Here is a 13,288-nt window from a genome sequence, read left to right as displayed (position 1 = left end):
TCAATGGCTATACTAACCTTTACTTACCTAAATAAAGAACAATGTTGTTCCAGTTAACATTACATCCAGCATATTCAAGTCTGGATGAGCAATGACCAGCTTACCTTTAGCGTCAACAGCCTGAATCTCATCAGTGGCCCTGCAAGGTCGGCTGGCTCCCAACTTGTTGAAAGCTCTGACCCTGTAGGCGTACCACTGACCTTCGGTCAGGCCAGTTACCTGGAACCTGTGAACACCAACTGTAATATAACTAACTGCCCCCAGCAAACACAACAGAAAATAGGCCAGGAAAATTCAGCTTGGGTAGAAAAAATTACAGATAACCTTAAAAAACATCAGACTTACTTCAGTTCAGGGACCGGGTCACCACAGGGCTCCCACTTGTCTGTACCACGCTGACACTTTTCAACCACATAGCCTTTGATATGGGCACCCCCATCATACTTTGGAGGCTCCCAGGAGAGGAAGATGGTCTTGGCACTTTTATCGCGCCATTTTAGGTTTTCTGGAGGATCAGGTACAGCTGTGGGAAAAAAAAACATAATACAGATAAGCTTCAGAATATGTTTTTAAATATCAAATCTCTATAACTACAAGTTCCCCCCAAAATTATTATTTTTAATGATAATTAGTTGATTTCAATAAAATGAATTATTTTAATGAAAAAAGTTATTTCAAATCGTGGAAAACACTCACTGGCAGGAGAGGAGACATTAACTGGCTCATCGATGTAGGCCGGCTCTCCAGGGCCACATTTGTTGCAGGCAGCAACACTGAACAGATACTCTTTTCCTTCAATGACATCTGTTACAGTGTGCTCCAGGTCCAGGACACCAGTAGCTACCTGGTAAAGAGATCACCACAATGGTTGTCCATCCACCCATCTACTATCTAAAATGCCTATCTTTGTAAAAGTCACAGGGTTGCTGGAGCATAGCTGTCATTGGGTGGGGAACAGATCTTTTTGTTTGTTCACATGGTTTTTGTTTTAGGCATTTTTTCAGATAAGTATATAAGATATACAAAGTGCAATAAGTGTAACATTTATCTTCACTTTAAGACATGTATTATATGTGCCAGTGCTGGGAGACAAGTTGCAAAATAGTTGCGTGTTTTCCAATCACCAGATGCACCAAAAGTATTAACTTATTTCAAAACCAACATCCCTTCTTGCATTTTGTGTTACCCTTCTTTTCACTACATACAGACTCATGCCACTAAAGCAGCTCATTGTGCTCTGTTTGGACCAATGAGCTTACATTTATTGCTGCTGAAGTTGTAATGGTTACAGTAAACACTCAGACACTTAGATACCTTGGCCCAGGTCTTACGAGACACTTCTCTCTTCTCAATCTGGTAATGGGTGACTGGACTTCCTCCATCATGCTCTGGAGCCTCCCACATCATGTAGACATGGTGTCGCGTCACCTCAGCTACTTTAAAGTCCTTAGGAGCACTGGGGCATGCTGGCAGTATAAAGAAACCAAAAAAGTTAATCTAAGAAATAAAAAAAGAAAACTTCAATGTATTTTGCAAGCTGCTCTTTCTGTTCTGGGTGATGATTGGGCGCATTACCATTATGCAAGTCTTTTCCAGTACAATCTGGAAAGGGTGTCTTTGGTTGATAAATATATTGGTATATTAGTATTGGTAAGTAAATTCAAATTCCATTCAAACTAATGTAGTTAGTGTTAAAAGTAGGAAATATTTGCTTTCATTAGATTTAATTATGAAAGGGTCAGATTAGTTGTTACCAATGACATTGACGTCAATATCTCCAGAGACAGAAGAGACATCGTTCTCCAGCTGCAGGCTGTAGGTGCCTTTGTCTGGACGGACGCTCGGCGTGATTGTCAGCTCTGTGTACATGGGCTTCGTCACCACGGAGACACGCTCATCTGCAATGGTTAGCTCCTTCTCGCTAAAGGTCCACTTGGCAACGGGGGTTGGGTATCCGGTGATGGGGACTCTGATGGTGAGGGGCTGAGGGACAAACACTTCCAGTCCCTTCCTGAAGGCACTAAGATCCAAGGTTGGGCCAACTGCAGAAAAATGTATATTTTTGTATCATTCAAATGAAAATGTGCTCCAAAAGGTTGGTTGGTTTGAAGATTTTACTGCCATTTTTTGACTGCTGCAGTGCTTCTGGAAAGCATTATTTAATCAGTCTTGTTAATTACTTCCTACTCTTTTCATACTGTACAATAATGTGTTTTTCAAGGAAAGTATTACTTCTTTTGTTAAAAACCCTGAGCTTCAATGAGTAACTAAAGCACTGAGAGATATAAAAAAATGTACGTACACCCAGGCTGCATTATCACATCCAAATGTTAATCCAGTATAATACACATTCTATGAAAATTACGTTTTCTCGAAAATAAGTTCTACTGCTTTAAATAATAACAAAGGCAAATGATAGACTATATATTCTGTGTGATTTCACAGTTTCTCTCATACCGTGAGGGTCATCAGCAAGCAGGGGTCCGAGTTGCTCGGCCGGATCAGAGACCCCAGCAGCATTCTCAGCACAAACTCTGTAGAGGTAGTTCTGCCCAGGCTTCAAACCAGAAACCTAAAGCACGCAAAAAGTGACAGTATTCAATTCAACTTTATTTATATAGCGCCAATTCACAACAAAGTCATCTCAGGGCACTTTACAGAATAAAGTCAAGATTATAACGATATATAAAGAGAACCCAACAATTCCCCCTGGAGCAAGCCATAGGCAACAGTGGAGAGGAAAAACTCCCTTTAACGGAAGAAACCTCCAGCAGAACCAGGCTCAGGGTGGACGGCCATCTGCCTCGACCGGTTGGGGTGAGTGGAAAGGGGAGAGAGAAAAGAACAGAGCAACAAAAAGCAACAACAAAACATCGGGCAGATTGCTAGGACCAGTAGCTTCACGCTGGAAGACACACAGCTTCAAAGCTGGGGGACACCTGCAGAAAGGGACAGAGAGAAGGGGACAGAGGAGGACAAAGACAACTACGGGAGAGAACACACAGAGTTATTGACATACAGTGGTGACAATTGCGGGATGAGAGGAGAGGAGAGAAGTCAAGAGGAGGAAAGGAGCTCAGTGCATTGGGGGGTGGGTCCCCCAGCAGTCTAAGCCTATGGCAGCATAACTATAACTAACTATATGCTTTATTAAAAAGGAAGGTTTTAAGCCTAGACTTAAAAGTAGAGAGGGTGTCTGCTTCCCGAATCTGAACTGGGAGCTGGTTCCACAAGAGAGGAGCTTGATAGCTAAAGGCTCTACCTCCCATTCTACTTTTGGAAATTCTGGGAACCACAAGTAGGCCTGTATTCTGAGAGTGAAGTGGTCTACTGGGATGATATGGTCCTATGAGATCTTTTATATATGATGGAGCCTGACCATTCAGAGCTTTATATGTAAGAAGCAGGGTTTTAAATTCTATTCTAAATTTAATGGGAAGCCAATGGAGAGAAGCTAGTGAAGGTGAAATATGATCTCTCTTGCTAGTTCCAGTCAGCACTCTTGCTGCAGCAATTTGGATTAATTGCAGGCTCTTTAGGGAGTTACTGGGGCATCCTGAAAGTAGGGAATTACAGTAGTCCAACCTAGAGGTAACAAATGCATGGACCAGTTTTTCGGCATCACTTTGAGACAGCATGCTCCTAATTTTGGCAATGTTCCGTAGGTGGAAGAAGGCTGTTCTAGAGATTTGTTTTATATGTGAGTTAAAGGACAGATCCTGATCAAACATAACTCCAAGGTTCCTTGCAGTAGTACTGGAGGTCAGACTTATGCCATCTAGTGTAACAATATGGTTGGACATCATATCTCTGAGATTTTTGGGCCCAAATACTATGACTTCAGTTTTGTCTGAGTTTAAAAGTAAAAAATTGTGGGACATCCAGGCCTTTATGTCTTGTAGGCATGCTTGAAGCTTTATTAACTGATTATTTTCATCTGGTTCCATAGATAAATATAGCTGGGTATCATCAGCATAACAGTGGAAATTTATGGAGTGTTTTCTAATAATGTTGCCTAAAGGAGACATATATAAAGTAAAAAGTATTGGTCCTAACACAGAGCCTTGTGGAACTCCATAGCTAACCTTTGTGTGCATGGAGGATTCATCATTAACATGAACAAATTGAAATCTATCAGATAGATAAGATTTAAACCAACCTAGTGCAGTTCCTGTAATTCCAATTTCATGTTCCAGTCTCTATAATAAAATGTTAAGATCAATGGTATCAAATGCAGCACTAAGATCTAACAGAACAAGTATAGAGATGAGTCCAGTATCTGAGGCCATGAGAAGATCGTTGGTGACTTTTACCAGTGCTGTTTCTGTACTATGATGAACTCTAAATCCTGACTGAAGGTCTTCATACAAATTATTCCTATGAAGGTGATCACATAATTGTTTTGCGACTACTTTTTCAATTATTTTAGAAATAAAGGGGAGATTAGATATTGGTCTGTAATTGGTTAAAACACCTGGGTCAAGACAGGGTTTTTTAAGTAATGGTTTAATTACAGCTACCTTATAGGCCTGTGGTACATAGCCTGTTTCTAAAGATAGATTTATGATATCTAATATGAATGTATCTATTAAGGGTAAAGATCCTTGAGCAGCTTAGTTGGAATAGGGTCTAGCAGACAGGTTGTTGGTTTAGATGAGGTAATAATTGAAGTTAGCTCAGAGAGATCTATGGGTAAAAAGCAGTCTACCAGGGAGTGGGGCCTTATCGATGACTCTAGCACTGTTGAACATGAAGATCTATCTGTAATTTTTGGGGGGAGGATCTGGTGAATTCGTTCTCTAATAGCTACAATTTTATTCATAAAGAAGGTCATGAAGTCATTGCTGCTCAAAGTTAAGGGAATAGTAGGCTCAACAGAACTATGGCTCTTAGTCAGCCTGGCTACAGTGCTGAACAGAAACCGGGGGTTGTTCTTGTTTTCTTCTATTAATGATGAATAATATGCTGTTCTGGAATCACTGAGAGCTTTTTTGTACATTTTTAAACTATTTTTCCAGGCTAAATGAGATTCTTCTAACTTTCTGGAACGCCACTTCCTTTCTAACTTTTGTGTTTCCTGTTTTAAGTTGCGTGTTTGTGAACTATACCATGGAGATCGCCTCTGCTGGTTTACTGCCTTCTTTTTTAGAGGGGCAACACTATCGAGTATTGTACGTAGTGAGGCTGCAGAATTGTCAACAAGATAATCTACTTGTGCAGGAGTAACATTAAGAAGACTACTTTCCATTGTATTAACATATTGTAAAGCAAATGATGAAGAAATAATTTCTTTAAATTTGTTGACAGCTTTTTCACTTAAGCATCTGCTATAGTGGAATTTTTCCCTAACTGCTATATAGTCTGTTATTGTAAATTCAAATGTTATTAAAAAATGGTCAGACAGAAGCGAGTTATGAGGAAATATGGTTAAATTATCCGCTTCAATTCCATACGTAAGCACAAGGTCTAACGTGTGACTAAAACAGTGAGTGGGTTTATTTACATTTTGGGAAAAACCATTTGAATCTAATAATGAATTAAACACAGTGCTCAGGCAGTTACTGTCAGCATCTACATGAATGTTAAAGTCACCCACTATAATGACTTTATCTGTACTAAGCACTAAATCAGATAGAAAATCAGAAAACTCAATCAAAAACTCTGAATAAGGGACTGGAGGACGGTACACGATAACAAATAATTGTGGTTTTTGAGTTTTCCAGTTTGGGTGTGAAAGGCTAAGAGTAAGGCTCTTAAATGAGTTATAACTATGTTTAGGTCTAGGAATTATTGATAAGCTACAATGGAAGATTGCTGCAACTCCTCCACCTCTGCCTGTGCTTCTAGGAACATGCTAATTAATATGACTTGGGGGGGTTGACTCATTTAAACTGACATATTCTTCCTGCTGCAGCCAAGTTTCAGTGAGACAAAATAAATCGAATTGATGATCACTTATTAAGTCATTTACTAACAGAGATTTAGAAGAGAGAGATCTGATATTTAATAATCCACATTTAATAGTTTTGGGGTTTTGTTCTGTAAGAGGAGTAGTGTTAACTTTTATTAGGTTATTATGATTAACTCCTCTTGTTGTCATATTTACTTTATGCAATTTAGGTCGGGGAACAGACACAGTCTCTATAGGTATGTGGGAGTTGTGGGGGGGTGACGGTTGTAAGGACACTGCAGGGAGGCGTGTAGGACTGGATCTCTGCATCCTAGGCTAAACTCTGGATTGTCATACTTTTGGTTGTTTAATAAAACCAGCCATATTTCTGGATAAGAAAGCTGCACCATCTAAAGTAGGATGGATGCCATCTCTCCTAATCAGCCTAGGTTTTCCCCAAAAACGTTTCCAATTGTCTATGTAGCCCACATCGTTTGCTGGACACCACCTAGATAGGCAGCGGTTGAATGACGACATGCGGGTGTACATGTCGTCACTGGTCAGATTTGGCAGGGGACCAGAGAAAATTACGGAGTCCGACATTGCTTTGGCAAAGTTACACACCGATTCAACATTCATTTTAGTGACTTCCGATTTGCGTAATCGGGCGTCATTAACTCCCACGTGAATAATAATATTACTGTATTTACGTTTATCCTTAGCCAGGAGTTTCAAATATGATTCAACGTCGCCCGCTCTGGCCCCAGGGAGACATTTGACTACGGCCGCTGGAGTCTCTAACTTCACATTTCTGACTATGGAGCTGCCAATTACCAGAGTTGGTTTCTCAGCGGGTTTGTCACTGAGTGGGAAAAATCGGTTAGAAACGTGAACCGACTCGTAGTGAACCTCGGGCGTCTGTTTAGCATTAGATCTCTTACGAACCGTCACCCAGCCGGACTGGCTTCCCGGCTGCTCGGGAACTGCCGGGGGACAGCGAGCAGGGGCTATGCTAGGTCGGTCCGCACCAGCTACCGGGGCCTGACTAGCGGAGTTGTTTTCCATGGTGCGGAGCCGTGCTTCCAATTCCGTGAGCCTCGCCTCCAAAGCTGCAAAAACCTTACACTTATTACATATACCATTATCACTAAAGGAGGCAGAGGAAAAACTGAACATAAGACACACCGAGGAAGTGAGAGAAGGAGAAACAGAGGGAGACAGAGATTGCTATTGCTAATGGATAACTGCTAAGCTAATGAAGCTAATATAATTGAAATGTGGAATTTGTAAACTTTAGCTGGTTATGTTTTGCAAAAGCAGGTGCTTGTGTAATACAAGCGTATGTTACGACTAAGTATTAATTCTTGTGCGAAGAAATCACTTATTTAAGTAAAAATAACAGTTACAATTAATCAGTAAACAATCCTTCGGTAGAAACCCAAGAGTGTGCAGAAACAGGAAGTGACGCGATACGCTTACCGCACGAGCAGCCGATCCCGAGTGAAAGTGTTTAGTGTTAGTAGAGCTCAATAGTTATTTTCAGTGCAGCTATATATATATATATATATATATATATATATATATATATTACAAAATGTAAGAAAAGCTTATACAGCTTCAGAAATGACACTAAAAATAAAATCCATCAGAGGATGGAATTTTGTGGTTTTTCCCCAAAAACAAGCAAAATAAGTAAAAAGCAAAACAATACATTTTATATCAGTACTAATGAGACAATAAAACCCTGTCAGGAAAAGGTTCAGTTCTGTGTACCCTATAGAAGAGGTCTGGGCACAGTCTGGCATTGCAGCGGAGCCACTTTTCGGTGCCTTCTTCACATTTCTCAATTATGTAACCAGTGATAATGCTGCCGCCATTGCTGGTGGGTGTTTCCCAGCTCAATGTGACTGCTGTGCTGATTTGGTCATTGAAGTTCGGGTTCAAAGGTGGGCTTGGCCTCTCTGCAGTACAACAAACGGTGCAATTAAATTACTTTTTTGGTCTGTTTTTCATATTCATTAGGACTAGAAGAAGTAAACTTCTGTTTCTGCCTCACCAATGGGATCCATGATCTTGACGGGGTTGGTGGCAGCACTGGGCTTGCCAATGCCGGCCTTGTTCTCAGCTCGGACTCTGAAGATATACTCCTTGTTCTCCACCACATCATTTAGTGTGGCTGAGTGGTCACTAGCACCACAAACCAAGGCTGCCTCCCACTTTACAGAAGTTCTGTCGCGTAGCTCAATCACATAGGCAGTGATTTCAGACCCACCATCAAACTTGGGAGGCTCCCAAGAAACAGTGGCACCAAACCTGTTCACATTTCCAACTGCAACATTTTCTGGAGCATCTGGAACATCTGATGTTTGAAAACAAGCAGATTTAGCATTAGATTGAAGCGTTGAGCAGGCATATGAGTGGGGATCTTGGGGTGTTACCTACCAAATTTGTTCTTGGCCTGAACAGCATCATCTGTGGCAACAGTTGGTCCACTGCCCACTCTGTTTTTGGCACAGACTCTGAACAGGTACCACGAGTCCTTTTGCAGTCCACTGACACAGTATTCAGGAATATCAGCACGATCTGTAGCAAGAGTCCAGGTTTTACGCCTCACGTCCCGTCTTTCCACAACATAGGCCACGATCTTGCTCCCACCATCACTCTCGGGCTCTTCCCAGGCCAAACTTACTTCCCCATCGGCAGTGTCGACCACTCGCAAGTTCTTCACAGGTCCAGGGACATCTGGAAAACAACAACATCACTTAACCTGGACAAAGAATTTTACCATCTGTAATTTTTTGAATCTCCACTCACCAATCACATCCAGGTTAATGAATGCCTCTCCCTGGCCATGTTTGTTCTTGATGACCACCTTGTACCGGCCTTGGTTCTCTTTGCTGGGGCTCTTAATGCGATACTCAGTCTTGTCAACAGAAGTATCAATGTTCTGGACAGGCAGACTGGTGCCCTCAAAGAACCACTCTGCATCAGCACGAGGGTAAGCATCATAGGGCACACTCATGATAAATGGTTTGCCGGCATCTGTCACCAGATTCTGGTCGGTAGTTTTGATCATTGGAACAGCTGCAAAAGAAAATGAGGAGTTTATGGAGAAATTTTTTATACTTTATTATAATTTATTCAGCCCATCTAGACCCTCAACAATATCTTATAGTAGCAACGTTTACCGACTTTGTTGTGGACTCCTCTGCCCCACCTTAAAACTGTCTTGAAAATTCTCTCTAAATAAAGTTGTATATTACATTTTCCCCAAATGTCTTTCAGCTTTCATAGCGTCAACTTTAATGACTTGTCCACTGGTTAATTTGTGTGATCATTTTCTTCGTGTGGACTCACCTGCCAGCTCCAGCTTGGCCCGGGCATCTTTGTCTTTAGCCATGACCCTGTACTCTCCCTGGTCTCTTGGCCTGATCTCACAGACTTGCAGTCTGTGGACTTTACCCTCACTAATCATCTGATATTTGTCTCCTTGGACAATGACCATGTTGTTCCTCATCCACTTCACCTCGACTCTGTCCTTGTTGAGCTCCACTTCGAATACTATGTCTGAGCCCGGAGACTCAAACATGTCCTGGGGTGGTCTAACAATCTCCACTGGGGTCTCTGCAGGACAGAAAACCATAGTCAAAGATTTAAAAGATGAATAATAATGTTTTTGTTTATGAAAAAAGGCAGATAAATAAAGAGTTTACCTTCTACAAAGAGCCTTGCTCTGGTCCTTCTCTCATCTACACCACAGGTGTATTCACATTCATCATCAGGTCTGCACACCTTAATGATCAGGCTGCACATCTTGCCTTCTCTTTCCATGTGATATCTGCAAAGCCACAAGACAAAAATATAATCAAAAACACGTTCATAGAACTAAATTCTAAACCAAAGCAGGTATTTAATTTGTGCTCCATTTGGTTTTCTTCAGGTGTACATGTCTCCAGACTCTATGAGACTGAAAAAAATTCCAATATCCCAGTGTCCAAGAAGTACAAATGGAGAAAGAAGTGATGTTAATGTAAATTTATTGGAAATTTAAAAAAAAAATGTAATTTTCTGTAATACCTTGGTCCTTCTCTGATCTCTCGACCATCCCTGTACCACTTGACAACAGCCTTCTCCTTGCTCAGTTTGCAGGTAAACTCTGCATCCTCAAACTCAGTGATGGTCTGATCTTTGAGCTGTGCAGTGAAGTCTGTTGGTGCCTCGCTGATGATCAGCTCAGCTGCACACCTGTCATCTCCAACAACAGCAGTGTACTCGCCCTCGTCATCCATGACACAGTCTTTGATGGTGAGGGTATGTTTGAGGCCGTCGGCTCTGTAGACGATGCGTTTACTGAGCGACACCTCCTGACCGGCCTTTATCCACTTCACCGTCACCTCTGGTCGGTTCACCTTACAAACAAAGCTGATGGTCTTCTTTTCTTGAGTCTCAATGTCCTCAATGGGCTCCAGGAATTTCAGTGTCTCTTCTGTAGAGTCACACAGTGAATACAGAGTGAATTTATTTTAATAAATTATGTACTTCAATGATGCAAAGGGCCTCTACATTTTTGGAAATGTAAGTAAGGACGAGCAAGTTCTCATTTCTATTTTTATTTTTCTAAAATTAACTTTTACCTATTCAAAAATGCAGAGACTAAAGCTAACAGGTCCCAGGCAACATTAGACAAGATTAGAGTGTACATATTTAGATTACTAAATCAGCTAAAATTATATTTAAAAAAGGGAAAATGCCATTATTTACCTGCAACTTTAGCACTGGCAGTGCTCTTGGCCTGCTCTCCTCTCTGATTGGTCAGCATGATGGTGTAGCTGGCCTCGTCAGCCTTCTGGGATTCTCTGATTCTCAGAGAGAAGACATTGTCCCGCTGAGCCATCATGTACTTGCTGCTCTCAAATATGGTCTCCTCATTCTTCAGCCACTTGGCTTTTGCTCCGTCCACATTTGTTTCACAGTTGAACATGATCTCGCTTCCCTCCTTCACCTCCGTGTCTTTAATCGGTGTGATGATCCTCAGTTTTTCTGCAGTAAATACAAACATTTTAAAACCAAAACTTTGCTCTGAAATAACCAAAAAATTTGGGGAAAAAGATTGCAAATCTTACCGATCACATATAAATCAGCTAAGGCTTTAACGCTGCCAATTTGAGCAACATAGCCTCCCTCATCCTTTAGCTCGCAGTTTTTCACAATAAGAGCTCTTCTCTTTCCTTCAACGATGATAGTGTACTTGTCACCGGCTTCCACCTCCTTGTCACCTCTGAACCATTTCACCTCATAGGTTTCCTTGGAGACAGAGCAGACGAACTCAGCTTTATCACCCTCTACCACCTCCTGGTTCTGTGGACGGGCAATGAACTCAGCTGCCAGTTCTGGAAACAAAATTACAGAAACATATTAAAATCATCTCAAAGTGATTTTTTTTTAAATATCTCAAAAAGCCTTCCTGAGTTCATTTTTTTCCAGGTTCTATGGTCCGTCAACAGGAAAGACATCATCACGTGAAGCAAAGATGCTTCCAAAAAAGGGTGTCTACATTTTCCATGATCAGGAAATATGATTTCATGTTTTTTCTGTTTTTTCTCACCGTTGAGCTTGAGCATGGCAGACGTTTTGACTGTCGGGCTCAGCCTGCAGTTGTACTCGCCAGCATCCTCCATCCTCAAGTCCTGGATGATCAAGATCCTCTTGCGACCATCCATGAACTGTTCGTATCGGCCGCCCTCTAGCAGCTCCTCATCGCCTCGGTACCAGGTGACTTCAGCACTGATCTTTGAAACCTCGCAGATCATCTTCACACTGTCTGTCTCCGTTCCCTCTACATTGGACAGGTTCTTGGTGAACCTGGCTGCTTCCTCTGTGGTGAGCCAGAAGAGCAGCAGGGTTTAATGTAGGTACATGGAGCAGAGAGGCAGTGGTGCTGTCATTATATTTCATTTATTCAGTTATTTATTGAAAGTTATTCCTTACCAATGACCGTGAGCATCCCGGAGGTCTTTGAGGTTCTGGCATCACATTCATATTCAGCCTCATCATCAAATACTGACTTGTGTATAATGAGGATTCTCTGGACTCCTTTGGCAATGATCTCGTACTTTTTTCCTTTCCTGATCTCGCTGCCATCCTTGAACCAGCGAACCTGGTTGGGAGAAATTATCTGTGGTCACTTATGGATATGAACGTGATCATTTTAAGTTGGCTCTCCAGGTCTAAATCCAAATCTTAAGGTAAAAGCAGTCTGTGGGTCTCACCTTGGCCGACTCTCGCGACACTTCACATTCAAACTTGGCAGATTCCTTCTCTCTAACCTCCACGTCCAGCAGAGGCTTTGTAAACTCCACATGAGGAGCTGTAGACACAAGTTCAACATGAGCTGAGTTTGATTGAGCTGCTCACGATTACTTGAAGAATAGTTTTCCAGTAATCAATCCTATTTTTTAAATTTACCAACTCAAATTCTATGTCACTCTAAGCATGTCATACAAGAAATTTCTTTCACAGCTGTGCTACAGTTCATGCTCCTTTAGTTTAATGTCCAGCTAAGAAAATTATACTAAAACAGTTAAGTAAAACATTTCAATCTAAAACTTAAAGTTTTGTCCTTACGTGTAACCTCCAGCACACAGGAAGTCTTGAACTCTTTGGCATCACAGGTGTACATCTTAGAGTCATCTGGAGTGCAGTCATGGATGACTAGCGCCCTCTTGCACCCATCCACGATCATGTCGTACTTCTTGGTCTTTCTGAGCTCCTGTCCATCTCTAAACCATCGTACCTCTGCATTTTCTCTGGAAACTTCACACTCAAGTGTGGCAGTTGCTTCCTCCTCCACCGTTTGGTCCTCCAGAGGCTTAGTGAACTCCACCGGTGGCTCTGAGAGCACACAAAAAAGCAAATGTTCAGGTATGAACCAATTATACACCTCCTACCAAGAATGTCCAAGCCTGATTTGATAGTGTGTTTGAGTGTCTCACCACCAACTATGAGCTGAGCCTGAATTTGGAAGTCCTTAGCAGTCAGTTTCACCTCACCCGCCTCCGACAGCTTCACGTCTCTGACAGTCAGAGTGTGAACTCTGCCAGCCACTCGAGTTTTGACCTACAAGGACAGAAAAATTAACAAGTTAACAAACTGATTTAATTTAATAAACCAAGTAATCACATCAGACACTGCTCCCCAAAATATTGTCTGTTTGTCAAGTTATAATTTAACCTTTATAGTGTTTTGGAGCTACAGCTAATTATTAATTCTTCCTCATAAATGTATCTATTATTTTATTCCAATTAATACATTTTTTAGTTTTTAAAATCTCAGAATGTCTGTCACAGCAAACATTATCAGTTTACAATGATTTAAAACAAATTATACAAAGGCACTGTA

At 41.4% G+C, this 13,288-nt stretch overlaps 1 protein-coding gene across 1 annotated transcript in view; it reads right to left on the bottom strand.

Annotated features, from left to right (window-relative positions):
• Window positions 1–13,288, bottom strand: part of LOC137133295 (titin-like) — a 189,449-nt gene that overhangs the window by 97,348 nt on the left and 78,813 nt on the right. The window contains 20 exon segments of the mRNA XM_067516775.1: window positions 105–226; window positions 346–523; window positions 697–844; window positions 1,315–1,466; window positions 1,755–2,042; window positions 2,458–2,572; window positions 7,664–7,851; window positions 7,947–8,249; window positions 8,333–8,632; window positions 8,705–8,974; window positions 9,248–9,514; window positions 9,604–9,728; window positions 9,968–10,376; window positions 10,652–10,930; window positions 11,014–11,280; window positions 11,496–11,765; window positions 11,879–12,047; window positions 12,160–12,257; window positions 12,515–12,781; window positions 12,883–13,006. Of these exon segments, the coding sequence (XP_067372876.1) occupies window positions 105–226; window positions 346–523; window positions 697–844; window positions 1,315–1,466; window positions 1,755–2,042; window positions 2,458–2,572; window positions 7,664–7,851; window positions 7,947–8,249; window positions 8,333–8,632; window positions 8,705–8,974; window positions 9,248–9,514; window positions 9,604–9,728; window positions 9,968–10,376; window positions 10,652–10,930; window positions 11,014–11,280; window positions 11,496–11,765; window positions 11,879–12,047; window positions 12,160–12,257; window positions 12,515–12,781; window positions 12,883–13,006 (4,339 nt within the window).

This window comes from Channa argus, chromosome 9, assembly GCF_033026475.1.
Source record: "Channa argus isolate prfri chromosome 9, Channa argus male v1.0, whole genome shotgun sequence".
Lineage (NCBI taxonomy): Eukaryota > Metazoa > Chordata > Actinopteri > Anabantiformes > Channidae > Channa > Channa argus.
This window is presented reverse-complemented; position numbering and strand designations above follow the sequence as displayed.